The sequence below is a fragment of the Harpia harpyja genome, chromosome 5 (assembly GCF_026419915.1).
Source record: "Harpia harpyja isolate bHarHar1 chromosome 5, bHarHar1 primary haplotype, whole genome shotgun sequence".
Lineage (NCBI taxonomy): Eukaryota > Metazoa > Chordata > Aves > Accipitriformes > Accipitridae > Harpia > Harpia harpyja.
In genome coordinates, this window is record NC_068944.1 from 36,763,679 (window position 1) to 36,786,928 (window position 23,250).

General features: G+C 42.2%; 1 protein-coding gene and 1 long non-coding RNA gene across 8 annotated transcripts in view; one reads left to right on the plus strand and one right to left on the minus strand.

The window, feature by feature from the left end:
- Nucleotides 1-234: 234 nt before the first annotated feature.
- On the minus strand, nucleotides 235-3,392 carry LOC128141788 (uncharacterized). The gene is made up of 2 exons (XR_008235171.1): nucleotides 2,287-3,392; nucleotides 235-1,129 (listed from the first exon to the last, which is right to left on the minus strand). It is a non-coding gene; the product is annotated as an uncharacterized LOC128141788 (long non-coding RNA).
- Nucleotides 1,773-23,250, plus strand: part of LYN (LYN proto-oncogene, Src family tyrosine kinase) — a 55,004-nt gene continuing 33,526 nt past the window's right edge. For 2 of the 7 annotated variants that reach the window (XM_052786928.1, XM_052786932.1), the window contains exon 1: nucleotides 1,773-1,929. Coding sequence is in view for 2 of the 7 variants with exons in the window: in XM_052786931.1 (XP_052642891.1) it covers nucleotides 22,764-22,794 (31 nt within the window). In the remaining 5 variants the exon portion in view is untranslated. Of the gene's footprint in view, nucleotides 1,930-2,185; nucleotides 2,208-8,507; nucleotides 8,623-22,580; nucleotides 22,795-23,250 lie in introns of those variants that run through there. The other 5 variants (XM_052786930.1, XM_052786929.1, XR_008235170.1 and 2 more) reach the window with 5 other exon arrangements.

Sequence of the window (23,250 nt, forward strand, 5' to 3'; positions counted from 1 at the left end):
TCCAAGAAGAAAGATACAAGATCAAGGTACTTACCCTATAGAGGAAAATGGAAACATGAGGCACTAACAGTACATTCTCTTGAGCCTCCATGATAGCACTTCCAAACAGAAATAGCTCATTTTACATAAACTTTTGGAATCCAAATTTCCAACCAAAAAAATTCCCCAAACCCAAGACAATGTAAATTAAATCAGATTTTTCCCTCTTGTATAAACTTTTCATAGGGAAAAAAGGTTGTTGTTGTTGTTTCTTTTTAAACACCTTTAAATAAGTTGGGGGAAGGGAAAAAACATTTACCAACTTTTTATTAATAGAACTTGAAGGAATTCCTTGCTGTTTCACCCTACAATATTTTGAGAGGCTGGTCTCATACAGAGTATCTACATGACATTATTTTAATCATTGATTATATAATTCAAAGAAGAGAAGCAACTATTGCCCACCGCTTTTCAGAGCTGTGCAGATGTCTGGGGACATCCGGGACCGATCTAGAAACGTGACAGATTATGGTCTGACTGCTTGTACGGACCGAGTCTCCTACGGGATCAAGGTAGCGGCCAGTGTGCTGGAGTCACAGCCTCGAGACAGGACTGCAGCACATACTTGAGTGAAGTGATTGTGTCAGCTGCACATCACGATGAGTGGCAGGCCTCTACATCAGTGCCAAAGATCTGTAAGGCTTACTGACATGATTCAGGTTCTTCTCTTAAGTCCATAGGGTGTGAGCTGCATCGAGCCGTTTTCAGCTATTTGGATGCCCTGCTGGAAGTCCTCGCCAGCTCCCCAGTCTGCTCCAATTCCCAGTTAGGCCTTATCAGTGGACTTCAAGGAAGGGTACAGAGATAGCTTTGAGCATCTTGTGGCACCACTTTGTTCGCCAAACTTGTTCCACTGTCTTCAACACTTTATATGGAAAACTTAAATGCTTTTCTTTTGAAGTCCTGCCTTTGAAATCTCCATGACCCGAACTCGTCCAGGTGGTCTGGCAGTACACATATGACACCCTGACTCCGGTTCTTGTAGCGCTCTTCGGCTGCGTCCTCTGGGTGTTACGTCCACACGTTCGTATTTCCTGTTTTGCTGACCTATCAGATTTTATTTCACTTTTCAACAGGCTCGTAAATGACTCTTAAAAGAAAAAAAAAAAAATTAAACGGTAACCTTACTTGTTCTTTGTTTTCTTCCAACCCAGCCTCCAATGGACCCTAGAAGTTGCTAGAGTTGAGTTTTGGAGAAGTTTGTGATGTTTTCTTAGGCTGTTGGTGGAACAAGACGGCCTTTTCTGGCTTGCCTCTCAGGCTAGCACGGTTTTATTTGGTTCTAACTCCCAACGGCAGCTAGCTCGCTCGCCTCAGGAGGTTTGCTCGGGGCCACGGCGGCGGGGGTGGGGGGGCACTCACTCCTTGACTGCAGCAGCTGTGCCGGCCCCGAGGCAGCCCGGCAGCGGCATCACCCCGCACAGCCCTTCCTCGGCTCCTGCCCCACCTGGCCCCCGCCACAGCCCGCCGCCGCTCCGCGTTCCGCGCTGCCGCCGCAGGAGCTGCGCCTCCCCGCCGGGCGCCGCTGGCGGGGGCCGCCCGCCGCTGCCCGCCCGCTGCCCGCCGCCAGCCTTTCCCTCCTCTCCTCTCCTCTCCTCTCCTCTCCTCTCCTCTCTCGCCCCTGGCAGCCCCGCATGCAAATCGAAGCCGGCACCAGGAAGTGAGCCGCAGGCTGCGAGCCAACCGCCGCCGGCCCTGCGAGGTTCCTCCGCCGGCTGCCCCCCTCTCCCGGCCGGCGGGGCACCAGCGCCGCGCCGCGCCCCGCACGCACAACCGAGGCCGGCCCGGCCCAGCCCAGCCCAGCCCCGCCGCCCCCGGGACACCCCTCTCGGCGCCCCGGCGGTAACCGTGGAGTTCGCTCGCCGCCGCTCAACTTTCGCACCCGGGAAAGTAAGTGCCTTCGCCCGTCAACCCCCGCCCCCGCCGGGCGGCAGCGACGGGAGCGGCCGGCGGCGGGGACGGGGCGGGGGGAGGCAGCCCCAGCTCTGCCGGCTTCTCCCGCGGGCGCGCACCGGGAGGGAGCGGGGCGGGGGGGTGCCCGGCCGGGCTGCCTCCGTGCCCACGGCACGGCACGCCGCGGCTCGGTGGGTACAGGGTGCTTTCCCGGGAGGCTTGCCCTCGCCTCTGCCTCCCGGAGGAGGTGCCGCCGCTGCCGCCAGACCTTCCCGGTAGGACTGGATGGGGTCTTAAAGGAAATGCGGCGTTTGGGGGGGGGGGGTGGAAAAGATTCTCAAAAGCGTGATTTACCTCTTGCCGCTTTGCCCGGCTCCGGCTATGATCTCGAGGGCTCGGGTACCGTCCAGCTGTTTCATGCCAGAGAGCGTGTAAAATTTGCCGATCAAAGTCTGCAGTCGGTGTTTCAAGCCAAGGCGGCAGCCTTGACTTAGGAGAGACAATGTGGCCTCTGGGTATTCCTTCTTACACTGCTTTTTTTCTAGGAGAGTAATTCCTGGAGCGTCTTCCAAGTTAAAGCTGCTTCCTCTTAACTGTACGTTCGAATGTGCTTTAGCTTAAAAGAAAGACGAGAAAATGGTACTGGGATGTTTGGTGCGTGGTGTTTCTCACTGACCGCTGTTGTAGCGGTACTGTATGCCTAGGGAATGGTCTTGAGGGGTCTTCTCCTTCCAGTTTTAGTTTAGGATCTGAAAGTCAAGCTAGATCTCCCCAGTTGATGCCGTACCTTCGGCTGTTGAAATCGCATCTTTTATGTGTTTGCAGTGAATGGGTTTGCAGGAACTTATCTTGCTGCTTCGCTCCCCTCTGTTGGCACTAAAGACCAAAGAGATTATCGCTTAAAACTTGTTTAGCCAGATCTTATTACTGTGGACATACGTAGGGAGCACAAGGATTGAGTTCTTATAATGTTGTTTCATCCGAAACCCCAAATCAATATCCCATCTCTTGCCTTTCATTCCCACCTTCGGAAAAAAGAAACTGTCTGACCAATCTTAATGTATTTTAGCACATCACAATAGAAATTGGAAATTATTTTTTTTAGCTTGATCCCATAAAGTCCCTGGAAGACTTTTGTAATTTAGAAATCTTAATGTTAGTAGCAAGTATCTGTAAAGAATGAGTGCCAAGTAGATAAGTCTGCACTCAGCATAGTATCACTGAAGAGCTAGTAAAAAAAAAAAGGGGGAGGGGGGGATTTTTGTTGGGAAATTGCAAAGCTATGTTGGGAAAATGTAGCTCAGTTTTACTGAAGGGATAGTCAAACTGTGTTTGTGTGAATTGTTTCCAATGCAGTATTGAATACAGAGTAGGTGTTACTTATCTTTTATGTGTTGGGACTTTGTATCTTTGTAATAGGTACCATCAACAGCCTGAAAATATGAATGAGAAAAAAATCAAATAGTTTTCTCTGAAAAAGTAGCAACAGCCTAGAAATCAGTTAGATACTGTTAATAGGATGTTATGGAATCTTGGGTAAGGATTAAAATTAATGAACTCTCAGATGAACAGATGTCTCATTCTGTGGATCTCTTTTGAGATTTATAGCTTTTTTCTTTCTCCATTTCAACTTTGTGAGCTACAGACTAGTTAGAAAAGAATTCTTGATTTAATAACCTAAAGATCTATTTTAATTGTGTACTGTTGAGATATTTTTCTTTTTAACCGTTATGGTATAGAATGATTATCTTTTTTTTGTACAGTAGCTGGCTGACTTGAAGTTATTCTGCTTTTCTCCTGTAGGTTTTTTGAGTAAATAAGGGGTTTTCTTCCCTATATAAATGTACAGAGGACAAGGTAAGGCTTAGGCCTTTCCTTATACGTTCCTTGACCAGCAGAGTTGCACGATGACATTTTCTGACAATGCAATAAATTACTGAAGTTTCCTGTACAAAGTTAAACCCCATTGCCTTTTAAGATGTTTAAGATTCCGTTTTTTAATGTTACCTTCTCAAGAGAGTTTCCATAAATGTGAAATTCTTTCTTGCGTGTATTTATAAATATATAAGTATTTATGAATGTATAAGTAACTCTTTTGTAATACCTTTCCCCCCATTTTATCTATGTAATTGAAGTGAGCTATCTTCCTATAGCCTTGTTGGCTCTTGTAAGATAAAGGGCATCACAGAACAGCAAGCGTTGTGGGAAGCAATTCCTAACGCGGGCAGTGAAAAAGGTCCAAGGTACTCCTGGCTCAGCTTAGCAGCTGATCTTCAGTGGGATGGCTCACAAGACCAGAGATGCTACATCTGGCCCTTCTTGTGCTGCACATCAGAGAGCAGCATTTGAGCTCTATGTAGCTGTTCAGGAAAGTTTAAGAACTGCAGTATTTAATCTCAGATGTGATTCCATTTCTGTCACAAAAAGGAGATGTTTTCTTATCGGTACTTTGCATGTTATTTGGAATCTTCATGGGCATCTTTGAGGCTTTTGGATGGAAACATGATGACCATGAACCAAATTTTATTTTTCTCGAAGGGCTAGGTGATCTGGGGAGGGGGTGAGGTCTTTCTTCCTTTCCCTATGTGTATATTCTGAGTGACTTTATTTCTTGTGTCCAGGGAACTGTAGAGCCAGTTTTACTCTTGGGGTTCAGGGAGCCCTTTGCAGAACTGCGTGAATGCAGAAAACAAGCAGATGAGGAATAAATAAATAAATAAAGGCATGGGGTAGGCATTAGGTGTAGACTAGGATTCCTAGACTAGCAGTCTGCTCTAGCAGCATGGCTTTACACAGAGGTGTATTTCTGCAGCACCAATGATCCCTGAAGGATGTGAGCTGTCACGTGCTAATGTGAGGGATGGGAGGAGAATCCATTGGCTGGGGATCCTGAGGGTTGTATGAGCTTTGTGTGCAGGAGGTGATACTTCCTTCTCAAGCTATGGAGCTCAGTGTGTAAATAATTACACCAAACCACGTGACTCTTAAGTAGTATTAATTGTTATTTTACCCTATAGGATTTGTTTCTCTAGAAGAACAGCTTCATTCTGTAGAAGAACCCGTTGCCCAGCTGAGAATTATGATTTTTCTCCTGCTGATCATATTCCTACTTCCTATTTCTCCCATTTATTTGTGTCCCCTCTTTCAAGAGTGTAGGAGCGCTAGAGATGGTATAGAGGGAAAGGCTTCCAGACTTGCCGGGCCATGCCACAGTAAACTATGTAGATAAAAAATGTAAAATTACGTTCATATGAAAACAGTCTTTAGTGAAGCATACAAGGAGAAGGAGACTGCCATACTGTAAACAATAACAGTACCTTCTCAAAGAAATCAGCTTCTACTAATAAAAGGCAAAAACAATGTAACTGTCCTTAGTGTGACTGTTCCTAGTTTAAACTTATTGTCTTTCAGGGAAGGATGGAAAGGTCTGTGCTTTCATATTTATTTTTGCCTGATTCAGATACATTTCCTGTTGACATTGCCATTAAATGCTGTAATTTCCGAGGCTGAATCATTCACAGTCATGTTCGGCATCTTTCCTGAAAATGTGGGTTCATGGAACAAAATGCAAAGGCAGAATTCATCTTGTGTTGGAAGCATTTCCTCCAAATATTTATGAGTTACTTGTATTTGTTGTGTGCCCTAAAGAACTACTCATAGAGGTAAACAGATTAGTTATTTTTGTCAGCCCAGTGTCAGAAGAGAGACAGTATTTTGACAGTAACACTTTGCTGGGGAGAGGAGGAGGAGGAGAACAGGGAAAGGTGAAGGGGGGAATGGGTAGATCTCATTTCTTCACGGGAAAAGGGGGAGACTAGCACCAGTCAGGCCAGTATGTGCTATCCCTTAGGTCAGCATTGTCTATCTTTTTCAAACTGCTGGCATCTTAAGTATCTACAATTGGTTCCTGTGTTTGCGCAGCGTACTATCTTACTTCTTCAGTTCAAAGGACTCAAACGATAAACAGTCTGAACAATGTGTCCTTCTTCCTCTATGGTCTCTGCTGCGTGTAGCATGAGGCTACTTCTTCCTGTCTAAATTGTGGTTGATACGTTGTAGAATTTGCTACTTTAATCTGCAAAGGCCTGCTTTTTACTGTGCACCGTCTTGTGGCCAAGCCATTTCTGAAAGGCAATTTTCTCTATTTCAGAGGGCTACTGGAAGTCTAGACATGATAACAGTTTGGAGGGAATGGACTCCCTCTGGGATGTGTTCTTAACTACTCTGTTGGTTTAACAGAAAGCCGTCTCAGGAAGTTCATCAACAAAAACATGGTCTGCGAAGTGGGCTTTCTGATGTAGCATCTATAATACCTTGCTTAGCTTTTCATGTTTCCTTCATTAGTTTGTGCAGATAGGTGTACACAAACCTGTTTGATCAATTTTTTGATTAATTCTTATTCAAGCTTCTTCTTGGGCATAAACTGAAACAATATGGTATTACAGGAGTTAGTGCAGAGGTATATTTGGCTGCTGAGCAGGTTTGTTCTTTCCACGTATGACTGTACCAGGGGCTTAGAACAAAGTTGGTACTAAAAGGTAAAGAGTATGTTTGAATTCCTACATAATGGTAACCTTTATAAATCGGTAGGTGTGACCTATGACTAAGTTTTACTCTATTCAGACAAAGAAACTATCTCCCGGTACTATCAACTGAGTAGGAAAAGATCTGGATAGTAGTGCATCTATTGCATTTATTGAACTTGCCTGGTCGAGTATCCCTTGCCAGCATCATGAGACTTACATTCATTAGATCCAGCGGACAGAAAATGGTTTTCTCCAGGGCAATCCCACCCTTACCATGTGTCTTGATGGGCTTTCTAAAACTCTTCAGTAAGTGCTGAATGCCCTGGGGTAGCTGTGATTCAGGTGTGAGCGGACGAGAGCTGGAGAACAGGGTTAAGCAGTGGCCAGAGCTGGTGTCAGTGCCATGGAGGAAGTGAAAATTTTTAGTAAACATACAGGAAGGGGATGGGCAGGAGAAAGAGGAAATCCTATGTTGGATGTTCTGGGTTCAACTTGTTCGAAGTACACTGCAAGAGTCATTTGAATGTGCCGTTATGGCATAGCAGGGCGTGCAAGTGAGATTCATAGTACATTTTTGTAACTACAGACCCACCATTGCAAAAGATCTGCTAAACTATGCAAAGTCTAGAGAGAAGCATTGCAGCCCATGAGGGGTGTAGGAAAACTTGCCTTTTAAGCAACTCTCCTGCTGTATTGCTGGCATGGCACTTTGTCTTCCTTTTTCTGTCTTGCAAGGTCTTTGCTCAGTCACTGATTTCCAGCTGTACTTGCACTGGCTGCGAGAGAGATTGCAGTGGCTGTCCTGGATCCAGTGGAGAAGCACTGGGCCATATTGAGGTGAACACTAAGCCAGTTTCTCTTGGGATGTAGATGGCCTGATTGATGGTTTCTGCTAGGCAGGTGGCGGACAGCAGGACTGCCACTAGGCCTGACCAGGAGAGCTTGCCTCTTCTGAAAATCTCCCACTAAATTTCCTTGGTAGGAGTTCCCATCCCGCTGCCATGACCCTTGCCAGTGTGTCTGAAAAAGTCTTAGAGCCACACTGCTTCGAACACCTTCATTAGTAATAATGTGCTGTTTGTTTGGGGCTTTTTCTCCCCAATTTCCTGGAAAAAAGGCCAAGTTTCAGTCTTTATCCTGCTGTAGCAGTACTCCCTTCCTACCCCTGTTTCCTTTTTTTTTTCTCCCATCGTTCTTTCATTTGCCCAACATCATTCTGTTGATTCTTTCTCTCCAGCTTTGTCTTCAGGACTGTCAGTGGTATAAGCTGTTTATTTGACCTCTTGATTTAGATCTCTGTGCAGCAACTTTTCTTTTTCCCCTTCCAGAAAAATAAGTCTTGGCACCTTTCATAATCTAATTATCATTTGTAATCTACTTGTGCTACTTTATCAGGGGATATGCGTCCAGAAATACGTACCCCCCAGCCCCTTGAAGAGGTGTGAAGTCCAAAGGAGTACAAACCTGGCAGTACTGACGTGGTCTTCACAGTGTTTTAAGGAGCCTGTGCTTCCTTAAAGGGCAGCTTTGTACTTCTACAGATGGCTAGCAAGACTCTCCTATCTAGAGCATGTGTTAAGTGTAGGTATGATCCATCTTTAGCTGGCTTTTTAGAGCCAGCTACCACTGTTTACCACGTCTGAGTTAAAATGGTGACCTCAACCTGACTTGAAACAGGTTAGCTTCTATCTTGAAGATGGTCAGTGTAGATAGTCTGCTACCCCTTCGTCTGCTGTTCTGCGATGTTGCTTTGACCTTCTCTGGTCAAGTTTCATTTCCGTTGTATGCAGGAGGTTTTTCTGTGCTGTGTAGTGGCACATGTAAAAGGTTTTTGAGCCAGCATTGACCCTTCTTGTAAATACACCTGGTTCAGTGAAGCAGAGCGTAGATTTATCGGCATGTGGGCTGGCCTGTGAGGAAGAAACCGAGGCTTGCTATTGTAGGTGTGTGGTGCTAAGGCAACAGCTCTTGTTCCAGGATTTCCATGCTGCGCTCCTCGGTGTCAACATGCCCTGTACGCTCTGTCCCCACAGAAGGTGAAACTTAAGAAATTTAGCTTTGGGAAGGCAGTGCAAGTTTTGAAGAACCAACTTCAGCAGAGCTGGCACCAGCAGAAAAGAGGTTTGGTTGGTGGAGTGAACAAGTGGAGAAAAAGGTGCTTCAGGTGAGATGTTTCTGCTCTGGATGGAGCATTTGAGCAAGTCTGAGGGCATTGGATGTGTCAGAAAATGCAAAATTCAGCATTTGAATAGCTTATTTGAATCAGAGATCAGAACAGTATTTTCTGCTGTAATGTATTTGACTATGTACAATGGCAGACTTCTGCTAGGTTTAAATGGGTGAAAAGTCCTTTTCCTTGCTCCTGCAATAAAAACAAAAATATCAAGATGCTTGGTATGGTGTGACACAAGAAATTAATTTCTTCTGTGGGCACAGAATACAGTTTCAGTGATGTGAGTACATTATGTTTATTACATGTTCTGTATCTTGTCATACTGATTGAGATTATGTGTTTTCCTAGGGACCGTAATTGTCTCTACCCCATTAGTTATCATCCTTTGCATTCTTATTTGGTGTTTTTTTCTCCTTTTATCTCTCTGCTTCTGCAATCTTCCCTCTTCATTTATTTCTCAGCATCAACCCCAATTCTGACTTCTCAGGGATTTCAGCTCCTTTCCTACACCTTTTATCATATGGTTCGTGTTGTCCTGACAACGTCCCATGCATGCCTATCAATGAAGCAGTCTTACTGGTTTTTAAAGCATCTTCTTTGCACAACGCTTAATTCTATGGAATTCAAGTGTAAGTTCATTGTGGACTCATTACAGTTCTCCTGAAACAAACTTGGGTAGCCATCATGTACACTGATTTATTCTTACTTCTTGCTAGGAAAGTCAGCTGCATGTGCCATGAGTGCTAAAGTCACATATAAACAATGGGGCTTGTGCACAGCCTAAGATGTTTTTGTTAGCTACAGTGTAATCACATGGCCTGCCTATGAGCTATATATTTGATATTTGCAGTTACAAAGGTTATAAACTTGAATGAGCAGGCAGTATGGTCGTAATAAGAGTGCTGTAAAATTCTTGCAGTCTGCAGTATGAATGTGAAAATAATTCTTGTCATGGACCTCCAGTTTACCGTGAGTCGAAATCTGCCAAAATCATCATGCATGCTGTCCTACTGATTAAGATCCGTGTCCTGCACTTAGTTTAGAAAGTCCTGGCCTGAGTGTCTCAAAGTCTGTAGAGCTCCTGCAAGTTGTGTGCAGTCACTTACAGGATCAGAGCCTGGTTCAGTGGAACTGGCTGTGGTTGTAACTGCTAGGTCTTCATCTGCTATCAATTGCAAGGCTCTTGACCATTAAGCAGGACTAGAAACAACAGAAACTACTAAATGCCGTGCAATCCAGTAATGACACAGTGTGAATACAGCAATGTCAGTTGTTTTTAGAGAGAAAACAAGAAATATCAAGGCAAAGTCAAAATTGTAGCAGCAAAGTATTAATCGGTTTCTGAAAATGAAATAAATTAACATATTGAGCAAATGCAGCACACTGCTTCAAGTCAGTTCTCCACTCAGAACTTCTATTTAGTGTAGAATAACTTCTCTCAAATATAAAAGAACTTCAGTCAAGTTAATATTCTTGCATAGCTGCTGTCCTGGTGATTTGGGAAACTGTGTTCATTCTTGGTCTTGAGAAAGATCGTCTGCAAAGACATACATGTGTTTAAAATCCAAGGTCTCCAGTTCTTCCTTAGAACGTTTGAAGCAGGAACAATCAAGTGAACTGTCACACCAGTGATTCACAACCCTCCCTCAAGAGAGTTTCCAGATTCCCCCTCTCACTCCTCTCTGAAAATGGAAAGAATGTAAAATATTTTTAATTTCAGTTAACTTTAGGGAAACTTCTTATTCATGTTCATGTGTGCAACAAATGTGAAAAGCATGCTTAGAAACTTGTATGTGAATTCTTACTCCATGTCCAGTCAGTGACGTATTTCCTTTTACACTCTGTCACCCCAGTTTCACAAGACTTTAAAGTGTGCTTCTGCCTCTACACGCCAGGCTTTCAGACCTGAATCAGTGGCAATTTCCCATCTGTCAGGGTATGTTTGGTAGGCTTATGCAGAGTGTACTCGTATCTATTAAAAAAACCCCCCTGATCTCAAGGACTTCATTCAAAAACCTCCAAAAATTATTCATGATATAGCTCTTTTAGTTCTATTTATCATATTTGCATCAAACTGTTGGTTCAGACAATAGCCTTTGGTGCCCCTGCATGTATCCCAAATTGCAAGAGTTGCTTAGAACAGTTTACTAAACTGGGCAAGAAATCAACTAGAACATTCCTGGTTTAGATTCACACCCTCAAAGGAATATAATTAACACAGTTAAAAATTAAGTAAAATAAATGAGTTATAAATAGTCATCTGTGAAGTGCCAGAACCTGGAGTACAGTCTTACATCCTTGAAGTTAAGGGAGGTTCTGCTGCTTACATCAAGTAAGAACAAGATGAGGTGGTTCCTCACAGGAATACTTACACAGTTAGTGCTGAAAGTTCTTCTGGTATCTCTGTAAAGATTAAACAGCACAAAACTTCATTTCTGCTAGTGTAACTTACTGGCACCGGATTTGACACTGTCTGATTTTTTTTTTTTGAGAACTCTTGCAACTTCCTCTTGTGACTTAAGAAAACTTGTCCAAGGTTTGCAACTTCCAGGAGGAACTGGACTCTGAGTAAGAGTCCACATCAGCATGAATGATTTAACCCCAGATTTTCATCTGAGCTTCGAGTTCATTCTTAAATCTGTATTACATACCCCAGTACAATGGCCTGTGTTTCAGGAGGGTTCCTCTGTGTATATCTAATGCTGTACAGCTCATGAAACACAAAACAGTCTGCCGGAGAAGTAACTCTTTTTTTGCAACTGAACTATATGCTGGCGTTTGAAGAGGGTGAAAAAAAAATCAGTTTTTCTTTTACGAGTTATTTGTGAAATTCAGTGCTTTAAACAGGTGCTCAAGGCATAATATGATGCTATTATGACAAGAATGCTATGTTTAAGTTGGTCATGAGTACGTGTCAGCATTTAAGTGTGAAGGTGACAGCAGATGAAGAAGCCCTCTGACCAATGGAGCAGGATGGGAAATGCAGTGTGGTGCAAAGAAATATGAATTAGAGAATGACCAGGCTAATACAGAGTTAAGATCCATTGACACAGAAGTCATTCTGCGCTAATTTAGTCACAACTATCTTAATCCATGTTAGAAGTGGATTGTAGAATGCGTAAAGCCACGTAAGGTTTATAATAGTTGATTTATTCCATTGGGATGTGGTTACCTGAATTTGAGAGAACAAAAGCTAATATGCATGAATGATCTGCTCTCCCTTTCACCCTTTTTTTAAACACACTGAAAACAAAAGAAAAACCCAAAGAAGAAGTGGTATACTTTCTATGAGGCCATGCTCAAAGCCTTCCTCAGGGCTTGTTGGCTGTGAATTTGCTGTCCTCCATCATGTTTTCATTGGCATGTTGTGATATTTTAATGATCTTTGAGTTTTGTTTACAGTACAGCAATGGGTTTGAATTGCAGGCAGATCTCAAAGCAAGTGATCACATCTGCAAAAGACTCGTTATTGCCAACAGCATCTTTAACTAGTTGAAGGCCACGTTCATAAATAACTATCTTCTCCCCTTAGTCATGGTAGCTATTAATGATTCTCCCTAACAAATGTCCTGTGAATACATTCGTTCAGGCATGTGGAGGTTGAACATTAGGCTGCCTTTCTTGAATGAGATGAAGGTTTCAAGCATCAGCTGGTACCTGCAAATGTATCTTCCTATGCACCTTCTGGAGGGGCGGACAGAGTGACAAATTTCAGTTGAAGAGCTAGTTGGGGTGCAGCCTCATGATGATGTTAGAGACACCTTAATTTTCCCCAAACTCACTAAACGTTAGCAAGCTGCTCACTCCATCCCATGTTGTCTTCTGAGCCTCAATGAAACAGGCGGAAGCTAACTCTGATTTCTCTTTCACGTATCATGTAGTAAATGCAGACATTGGGTTACTGCAAAGTAGCTCATGCAGGGCCACTTGGTGCTCAGTGTAATTTGTGTGGCAGTGCCTTTGGTTTCAAGTACGTTGACGGGCATGTTGAAATCAACACCTGAGTAAATCCACCGTGTGTATAAAGTAGGCATTTTGGACTGTTCTGCTAACGTAGAAACCCCTGTTGCACGCCTCTGAAGTGCACCTTGTTTTGTGAAGCTAACTGTGTGCGAGAAGGAGAAGGGGAGAGTGAGAAGCTAGGTAAATACTGTTGGGACTGAAGAAGGATAGGTCCCAGATCTGTGTTTGCCAGAGAAACTGTGTGAAGCTTGTCCTTCTGACCTTCTGTTGCGTCACTTGTTATGAGGATGATGTCATTTGGGCTACTTGTGGACCTTGTTCCAAAACCTTGTTGTTTTTATGGGTAGTTTCTTATTTTCCTATGCCACAGTGATTGCTCTAGTCCTTAAAAAGGAGGGGAGAAGGATCCTTATACTACTGGTAGACATGGACGTCTATAAAGCTCAGGGCAAATATTAGACTACTAAAACTTTAGCACGCTGCCATTATTGGCCAAAGTCATCAATTTAAAGCTGAAAAAATTGCGTGTGAATCACAGATACACTCAGCTTGGAATATAGACGTAGTCCTTGGAGTGGGACGCTTCATAATACTTAGGAAAAATGTCGATCCTCTTCAATGTAGTGGTTTGGCCAAATTTTCATCTGGAAATGGAGATTGGTTGTATGGAGCTGCTATTTGTCTCTGTTGAGGTTTTTTACTAGTAAAGAAAAGGACATTTTTACTTATAGTTTCCATGATGCTTTTAAGTCTGTAAAGTATTTTGGGAACCTTCCCTTTAAGTTGGTTAACATGATGGTACAGTTTTTCTCTGTTCCATTTCCTATGATCCTTTTGATGAATTTGGTAGAAGTATTTATTCTGTTATGACAAATTAAGATGTTATTTGACCTTTTCCCCTATCTTCAAAAGATATAGTACAGTGGAAAAAAGTTGAGGAAATGGAAGATGTGGTTGCCTGAGGGCTGGCAAAGTGAATTAATTAATTGTTGATATTGATTCAAAATTCTGGAGGATGCAGTTGAGGCAAATGATTGTAATAAAATGAAGTGAGTGTTGTAAGGTCAGAAAACAGATGTTAGCTTAATGTAAGACTCGGTTTAAAATCGGTGCCAAAAATACTGACTACAGGAATTTGGAACATTTTCATAATATATAAATTCTATTATGCAATGTTAACAAAATTACAATCTTGTGTGGATTAACTTTCTTGTGTTTTGGTATTTTTCTTCAATTGAATAAACAGGGAAAAGGATCAGTAGTTTGTATAAATCATATTCTGCTCCATTTCAATGTAATGTTTTGTTTCAGAATTTTATTTTCATCCTTTTACAAACATTATAACATTATTATACTACCACAATGGCATTAGTTATTTTCAGTGTTTCTTCTTGAAATTTTTTTTTGTTTTATTTTTTTTTTTTACCACTGTCAAAATTCCTGCATGAAACCAAGCTTTTAATAAATCTAGGCAAAACTTCTGGTGGATTTATAGAAAAACAGAAGATGCTTCTTTCTTGGTCAAGACCCCCCACCCCTATTAGAGCTACCTTTCACGTCATCAACTATGATGATATTTATTATATATGTTATGCTGTCATTTATGACTTCCAAAAAAGATCATGTATAATTTAGCTGAGCACTGAATAAACTTATCCTCTCCCCACAGGCTTAAAGGCAAGACAGGCAAAGGTTGGACTGTGGATTAGTATCATTTGAATATAGAAAACTGTTTACCTGAACGGATACAGTTAGTTTTAGCAAAGCACGCCTATTTCAAAGGCTGCAGAGGGAATTATATAATCCTCAAATCTCGGCTGACCACACCTGATTTCTATATAACTGTATTGGATCACTTCATACTTGGAAGTTTGAGTTGTGATAACTTAAGTCACATATTTTCCATGTAGTATAGCAATGTGTCAATTAATGTCGGTTATTACATAGCTAAAATGCCTGGTCTAGTAAGTAAAAAAAAAAAATAAATAAAAAATGGAGGGGAGGTGTGATGGGTTAACCCTGGCTGGACGCCAGGTGCCCACCAGAGCTGTTCTATCACTCCCCCTCCTTCTCAACTGGACAGGGGAGAGAAAATATAACAAAGAGCTTGTGGGTCGAGATAAGGATAGGAGAGATCACTCACCAATTACCGTCACAGGCAAAACAGACTCAGTTTGGGGAAAAATTAACTTGATTTATTACAAATCAACCGGAGTAGGGTAATGAGAAATAAAACCAAATCTCAGAACACCTTCCCTCCACCCCTCCCTTCTTCCCGGGCACAACTTCACTCCCGGATTCTCTACCACCCCCCCAGCGGCACAGGGGGACGGGGATGGGGTTTACGGTCAGTTCATCACATGTTATTTTCTGCCGCTTCATCCTCCTCAGGGGGAGGACTCATCACACTCTTCCCCTGCTCCAGCGTGGGGTCCCACCCACGGGAGACAGTCCTCCACGAACTTCTCCAACGTGGGTCCTTCCCACGGGCCGCAGTTCTTCACGAACTGCTCCAGCATGGGTCCTTTCCACGGCGTGCAGTCCTTCAGGCACAGACTGCTCCAGCGTGAGCCCCCCACGGGGTCACAAGTCCTGCCAGAAAACCTGCTCCGTGGGCTCCTCTCTCCACAGATCCGCAGGTCCTGCCAGGAGCCTGCTCCAGCGCGGGGTTCCCACGGGGTCACAGCCTCCTTCAGGAACCCACCTGCTCCGGCGTGGGGTCCTCCACGGGCTGCAGGTGGATATCTGCTCCGCCGTGGACCTCCATGGACTGCAGGGGGACAGCCTGCCTCACCATGGTCTTCCCCACGGGCTGCAGGGGAATCTCTGCTCCGGCGCCTGGAGCACCTCCTCCCCCTCCTTCTTCACTGACCTTGGTGTCCGCAGGGTTGTTTCTCTTACATGTTCTCACTCCTCTCTCCGGCTGCCGAAATACCGCCGTCCCAACTTTTTTTCCTTCTTAAAAATGTTATCACAGAGGCGTTACCACTATCGCTGATTGGCTCGGCCTTGGCCGGCGGCGGGTCCGTCTTAGAGCCGGCTGGTATGGGCTCTCTCGAACACAGGGGAAGCTTCCAGCAGCTTCTTACAGAAGCCACCCCTGTAACCCCCCCCCGCCTCCAAAACCTTGCCACACAAAACCAATACAGGAGGTATAGGAGAAAAGGTTTTTCCTTGTACGATGCGGTTGTGCTGCTCAGAATGGGTCTGCCTTTCCCAGAAACACATCAATACAGCATCAGTACAGCAACTCCAGGTATTTTCTCTCACCAGACGTTTCCTGTTCTTATGTCAGCTGTTGGGGAATTTTTGCTGTATGATGTAATACAGTCCACTTCCACTGCAGTCAGGTGGCAGCACACCTTTTTTTCCCCTATTCTAATTTGAATTTTTATTTTAAAAATGTTTACATTAGGAAGTGGACTTGAGTTATGAATGTTGCAGAGTCCTACCCCTGATTTCAATATGCAAGCCGATGTGGGAAAAGAAAACAGGACACCAAAGGGTGGAAGAATGGGTGTTGAGAATGTCAATGAGAACAGTAGTCAGCTTGGTAATGAGTTCAAGAAAGGTTTCTGCCAGCCCAGATTGGTTTAGTTGGACTGAGATATTGGTGCACTAATGTCAGGAATCTGGGCTCTGAAGAGGAGGAGCAGAAGTACTGGTGCAGGGCTTAAAACTGAATGTTGCAGAGGAAGTAGAAATGTGATGGATTTATAACTGTAGTAGGAATGCAAGTGTTGGAGAGCATGAAGGTGGTAGGGTGTACTTTCTGTAACTGATATAGGAAAACCATAAAAAATAATCTGAGATGGCATGGACAAAGTAGAATTTGTCTTGGTCACAATTGCTAAGGAAGGAATTGTGAAAGAAGCTGAACAGGGTAGTGGTGCCTGCCTGCTGCACTTCCCCAGGCTCTTGGCAAGACCACTCTGTGTTGCCTAATGTTACATTAGCATTAGATTGAAACTTTTTTGTTTAATACTTTAATTTGCAGTGAAACAATAGGAGTCCCTTTGTGATATTAGGAGGCATTAGAAACACACAGGCAGCTGAGAATATCATGCAGAAAGAATGGTCTGGCAAAATAATGGGGAGAAACTTAATAGCAGGGTGTTAGGTCATACCACTGGAGATAGGAAAGTCTGCTGTGACAACAGTTTGTCATTATGAAAAATGAGACAAGCTTGGATGTCTTAACGGATCGCTGGATGATTATAAAAGGCTAGTGTGATGAAAGTGTGAAAATAATAAATTAATTTCTGGAGTTTACTGGGAGACGTATTTCTGTAGGTGAAAGAAATATTAATACTGTTTGCTGTAAGGCATTGCTGAAAGTCATCTTGGAGCACCTGACCAACTCCAGCCTCCTGTCCTTAAGAAGGATGAGTTCAAACTGAAACAGATGTGAAGAAGGGCTCCTAGGATAACCAGTGGAAATGGAAAAGACTGAGAGGGCTTGGTCTTTAAAGCCTAGAAAAGAGGCTGAAAGAGATGTGACTTCTTCCTAATTGCCTGAGAGGATGAAGGGCTAAATGCCATTATTGTCCCCCAAACATGCTTAAGAGTGGGAATTATGAGACAGCTTCTAAGCCAAGTGGAGTGAGGTTCTGAAACCTTTCAGCAATAATATTTTGTTCTTCCCCACCAACATCCATTAACCTCTTTAAAAATGGAGCATTGCAAACTCACATCTGAGCTTGTACAATGTGATTGTGCTGCTCAGAATGGGTCTGCCTTTCCCAGAAAGTAATTTTTAGTCCTGTGCTCTAATCATGGGTGATAAACTAGATAGCTCTGTTATCTTGCTCTGATAGAAGTGCACCCCTGGAAAATTTCAGGGTTTGACTTAAATGAAAATAAGTTTGAGGAAATCTCACAGTGATGTGCTTGTTGCGTACTTTTCCACTACAATAATATTTGGGTTTTGATGGCTACACTGGGGCTTAACTTCTCTTCTTTTCCTGTTTAAATAACTATGTATGTCAAAATATTATTTTAACTTTGTCTCACCTTTTCCCAAAAAAAGATTGAAACAGCTAAAGAATTCCCCAAATTTTCTCCTTTTTTAAAAAAGCTGTCAGCTGGACTACTGCTTCTCACATCACAGGAACAACGGGAGTCTACACTGGGCAAGTCTGTCATAGTTGAACACTGAGTAGATTTAGGCTATCCATGCTCCTTTTTAGATGCATTGCAGGGAGCACATAGTGCTTTGTGCCCGTGTGTGTGTGTGCATATATATATATATACGCCCATGTATATGTGTATCGTGTAAGGGATAAATTCAGTTTGGGAGGCATAGAGTTGATGTAATCCAGACCTATTGAAATAAGCTAAATTTAAAAAGAGATTAAAATACATGAGGTGAGGAGTGACTGAGATGCATGTAACCATTTCAGCAGAAAGGCAAGGGAAGAACAAACTGCTTGAGTTCCCCTAGTTGGTCTCCAGTGCAAAAACAAGATGTAGGAAGTGAAACAAGCCCAAGATAAAAGCTGACCCAGGATTTCTGTGTTTGCAAGAGTCTAGTCTGATGAAAGTTACCAAGCAGTAAGGACTTACAGTAAAATTTAAATGCATGTATATTTATAATATTATATTATATTATTAAATATATATATACATATTTTATATATTTAGGGGATCAATTGCAGATATAAGCACAAGGCTGAGCAAAACCAGAACTGATCATTTGTGAGATAGGCAAGGAATAGGAATCCACTTCTGTTCAGTTGCTCTCTAGTTTAATTCTTTCACATTACTTGCAACCACAGATAATTTATTCTTGTCACTCATTCTCACACTGGTCTGGTAGCACATCTTCACTGGCACAAATATGTGTAGAGCAGTACTGATGAGGCTTTTCTGAGCTCTACTACGTCAAATTAAACTCCCCCTCTGGGTTCCTTGGAGGTTGCTTTGCCATTCTGCACCATGTGATGATGGGTCGGAAATGAACACAGGTTTCCCATGCCCCTCATAGATGGTCTTCCTCATAGTCCCAATAACAGAGGTATAGAAGATTGTTGCAACACTCAGGTACCACAGATAATGTGGAAGCAGATCAACATGAAGTGGAAGTCAGCAATAAAGGTTAAGATAGATGAATTCCTTAAACTTAAGATTTCTCCCATTTTTTTCATGGAATGGGAAACTTGAGCAGTTGATTGAAGTGATGTAGAAAGTTGGATGGGGTACTGAGAAAGCAGGTGTTTGTGTCCTTGGGCAGCGTGGGCTTATGATTCTTCCTCCCCAGCAGTTTTAGATCTAAGTTGATCACTCTGAGTTTGTTTTTCGAGACACTTCTGCCTTGACCTTGAGGGTAATGCAAGGAAATCACACACTCTCGATTATTCTGGAGATCTGATGCCTTCATCGCTTTGTTACCTCTGGCTTTATAACTTGCGAAGTAGCAGCAAACCGGCTGGCATTAGAGGCCAGAAGGAAATGTCTAAAACAGAGGAGGGAAAAGATATTATTTTCAATTTTTGAAAGAGGTGTTAAGAAAGAAAATTATTTACCCCTCTGCTCTCTAAGCTGTTTTAAAGCTCCGGGTTTAAAACCAGTTGGGTTTTTTTATATACAGGTGTAAACAATTTCTTCCTGTTCTTTGATTTAGAAGCTTAAATATAGAGCAATGTTCAAGACTCAGAATACTTTGGGGGTCTTGATTTTTTTTTTTCTTTATACTTCTTAATGCACTGTCTCTCTCTTATTTGTACTGCTAAGGAACATCTTTTATATATATATGCATAAGCAATTTTGTGGCTTAAATGAAGAGTTTACTGCTTATAAACCTTGTAATTGAATACAAATTTATTTTATTTATGTACTTGTTAAAATATATATGTATATATCTGTTAAAAGCCTAAGCCTCCCACAGAATTGGTGTTTATACACATGATTATTGACCTTTTGAACAACAGATATTTACTTGATGAAATGGACTTGTTTGTAGCTGTAGTTCTAATTATTTTTAAAAGTTACTTTATTACTAGAAAAGCCAAAGTATAATCCATTTTAGTTGTTTTTTAAATATTAGCATTTTCTGCAAAGATTAAAATAAAGCTGCTCTAAGCTATTGAAAAATCTGTGAGGATTTGAGAATCATTTTCATGAAGATGTGACTTTGCTCAAGAAAAGCCCAGACACGTCAGATGGGTTTTTAGGAAATCGGTTCTAATGTACACTGTAAATAGTGTATACCAGAATCACAAGGAGGGCAATAGTTGTGGCCATGAGCAAAATGAAAAATGAGATTGGCTTTGTAGATGGTGCAAAGGATAAGCGCTGGGAGGAAATGAAACCTCAGATGTTGCTATTGGTGGATGGACAGGCAATGGTGACACGAACCTTAACTGCTTGCAGTAGGAAGTATTGTGACTTTAGACACATTACTCTGCTGGTAATATAGCCAAGGCAGATAAAGCAACAGAGTTTTGGGGGATAGACAGAAGCTTTTAACTCTAGAAAAATGTTGGACTAGTCCCTCGTAGTCTGTTTTGAAATTAAGACCCAAGTGCTGCTGTAGCAAGACGAAATAGGGGATTCAGAGGGAAAATTCAAGGCAAATGTCTCTGTAGACATCAAAATTGGTGACTGTGGAACAACCTGCTGCAGGGGCTCTGTGTGATGGTTCTTACGGATACTCCTGTGGCTTTTCAAAGGGTGCCTCAGCTTAGATTCTTGTCACCATGTTGCGGATGTTAACTGAAGTACCTGTCTTCACCTTTTAGCCATGAAATACAATATGCTTTTTGTTAAAAGAGAAGCTGTTATGTTTTTAGATATCTGTTTATGAAAGTTAGCAGCTGTGTTATATAGAGTTTCTTTTAAATAAATGCTTCTCTCTCATGTCTAGAGGTGTGGACAGGACAACAAATGAAAAGCATGGATGAAAAGTACTGTCTCCTGTATGGCAAAACTGTTGGAATGGGAAACGTCTGAGTAGGGACTGACAGCATTTCCTCTGATGTCTGAATTATTTTTATCTCTGACGAACAATAACGTAGTTTTATTTGTAACGATGCTGAGCTCCCTGGATTGCTCTTTGCTTACCATATTCTATTTTTCTTTATATCTGCACAAAATGCTTCCTTGACGCTCCTTGTGGTATGGCAACAGAGAGCTATGCAAATAAACACTTTACACTGAGTGAAATATTTTATTTATGCATGAATGAACTTCCCCCCTTCAGGTTTTCCTTATGACTACTGTATAAACTAAGAAAGATGTACACTGCATACACATTTTGTATTTCACAGCTTCTTTTTTGTATGGGTAATTTGCTAGGGTCGAACGTTTGTAAAGTTAACTTTGATAATGATATAGCATTTTGTATTTTGCAATCCGTTACAATGTGTGTTGATTGAAATTCTCCCATCAGTGCCTGCTGTTTATACTGGCCCTACGAATCTTTACTTTGATACCGCTCTCAAAACCCTGGGAAAGACCCGGATCAGATTTCAGTAAAAATGTATAATACTGTGCTGGAAACAAGTACATCTGGTATTGCAGATGAACTGAGCAGTCACTGAGCAGAAGCTTTTGAAACCAAGACAGTTACATTTGCTTTGGGCATAGGACTGATCTTATGGAATTTTAAATGTGCAGTCCAGAATCCAGTGTACACAGCTTTACAGAGGGCTAGCATGTACAGAAATATAAGATCTTGTGGCCTTTGAAGAGTTCAAAAATCTTTTGTTTCATAGTATCAAAAGAACATGTGCTCATTGATCTAGTCTCTACTGCTTAAAAACTATTTTCCTACTTTGTTTATGTTTTGTCTCCATTGCCTGCCTATACTTGTTTAGAAATAACATAAGGTCAGAAAACTAAATATCAAATTATATATCATATACTTAACTATATTGATATATATTAAGTGCTAAACACTCATTTTACGTTATTGCATATTTTTCATATGTTTCTTTTGCAAGATTTAAGAGGCTTGTTTTATAAAGAACCTAAAAGTCTCAGGATGGGTCTACATTAGCATTTTAGTTAGATTGGGATCCCACTCCTGAAGCAGTTGCCCCCACTTGCTAGGCTGTAGTTTGTGTTGTGGAGCAGAGTTGGAATGCAAGAATGGGACTGCTTTAGGAAGATGCAGTGCGGGGCTTACCTTTAGGTAAACCCTTGCTATGGTCTTGCTCCTACTGAATGTTTAGTCCTTGGGACTATGCTGGAGTGAACAGGGGGCAAACCCCCCCCGTTGAAGCAGGTATGGGCTTCAGCACACACTGTTGGGGCTATTTGCTAATGTAGACCTAGCTAAGTCCTTTGAGGACCACGGGCTTTCATCTCCATGAGGAAAAAACAAAAACCAGTGCTTCGTGATGAGGCTCAGGATCTTCTCTTTGTTTGGTGCCATCACCTGTGTTATCTCACATACTGTGTTTGTGTGATTTCACACGACATCGAGTAGACTTCTGTGGGATTATGGGGCACCTCCACATTGGCATTACTGATCCGTTGTTGTTACTGTCACGAACAAATGCTAACCTTGAGCTTGCCAGCACAACCTCACAGCAGGCTTAAGTTACAGCTGTTCACGTGCTTTAAGCTGCAGAAAAAAATCTGAGTAAAAATGCTTTTCTCTGAGTTTACATCAGCACTGGGCAAGCTGCAGTCTCTAAAGATATCTTCAGCTTTCTTACAGCAATAGGGAAAGGGATTTTTGGCTGACAACTTAGATCAAATTACCTTATGTCCTCCACTTTAGCTGTTTGTTCTGTAGAAGCACAACTATTCAAGAGCAAAAAGGTTAGCATTTAGGTGGCTAAATACCTGATCTTGCAGATACAGCAGGTAATTAAACACTGGGCTTCCTGATGTCTAGGGTGAGTGTGCAAACTCCAGCCTGCCTGTGGGTGTACAGAAATTTCCTATGAACCATTAACTACAGAACAAGTCATCTATATATCCACAATTATAAGTGAATAAATAAGTAAAATTTAAAAAAAATTCTTCTCAGTATTTCAAAACAACTGGTACGTAACCCATGTAGAGCTGAGAATTTGGAAAAAATCTCCCAGTGGGTGTTTTCACAAACTAAAATTAAAGATGTTTGCTTCTACGGGAAGATTCTGGCTGAAGGTGCCCCCCAGTGCATTCGAATAAGTATGGGAGCACTGAAATGTTGACACACAAGAAGAGGAAATTGTATGCTCTGCCTATGTGGGACGATGATGCCTGGTCAGTGCCTATTGATTTTCTGTATGATTTCTTTTATTTTTATTTCAAGAGAAGACAAGAAGGAGAGCAATGAGTTCTCATGCTGCTTTTAAACCAGTATCGCAGTTCATTGCATCACTGCTGAGGTCTTACGGACACCGAAGATTTGTTGGCAATAGGTGACAGATAATTTGCAGAAATGGTAGGATAGGAGGTATCCTCCTTTCATGTTTAGAAGAAAACGTTCAGCCTGTGGATAGGACAGTGCATCTGTCATTCTGTGGTGCTTCCTCAATGGCAGGGTGGGAGAATAAACGAAGGCGATGTGGGAAGTTGAGACCTGCCACATGGGACTGCTTGTGGCCTTGGTTTATTGTTATAGTCAGTTAGGATTATGATTATCATCAGTATTATTATAAAAGTATAAGCCTTAATATGAACCCAAGCCAACCTGGCTAATTTTCCTACCTACAGGGC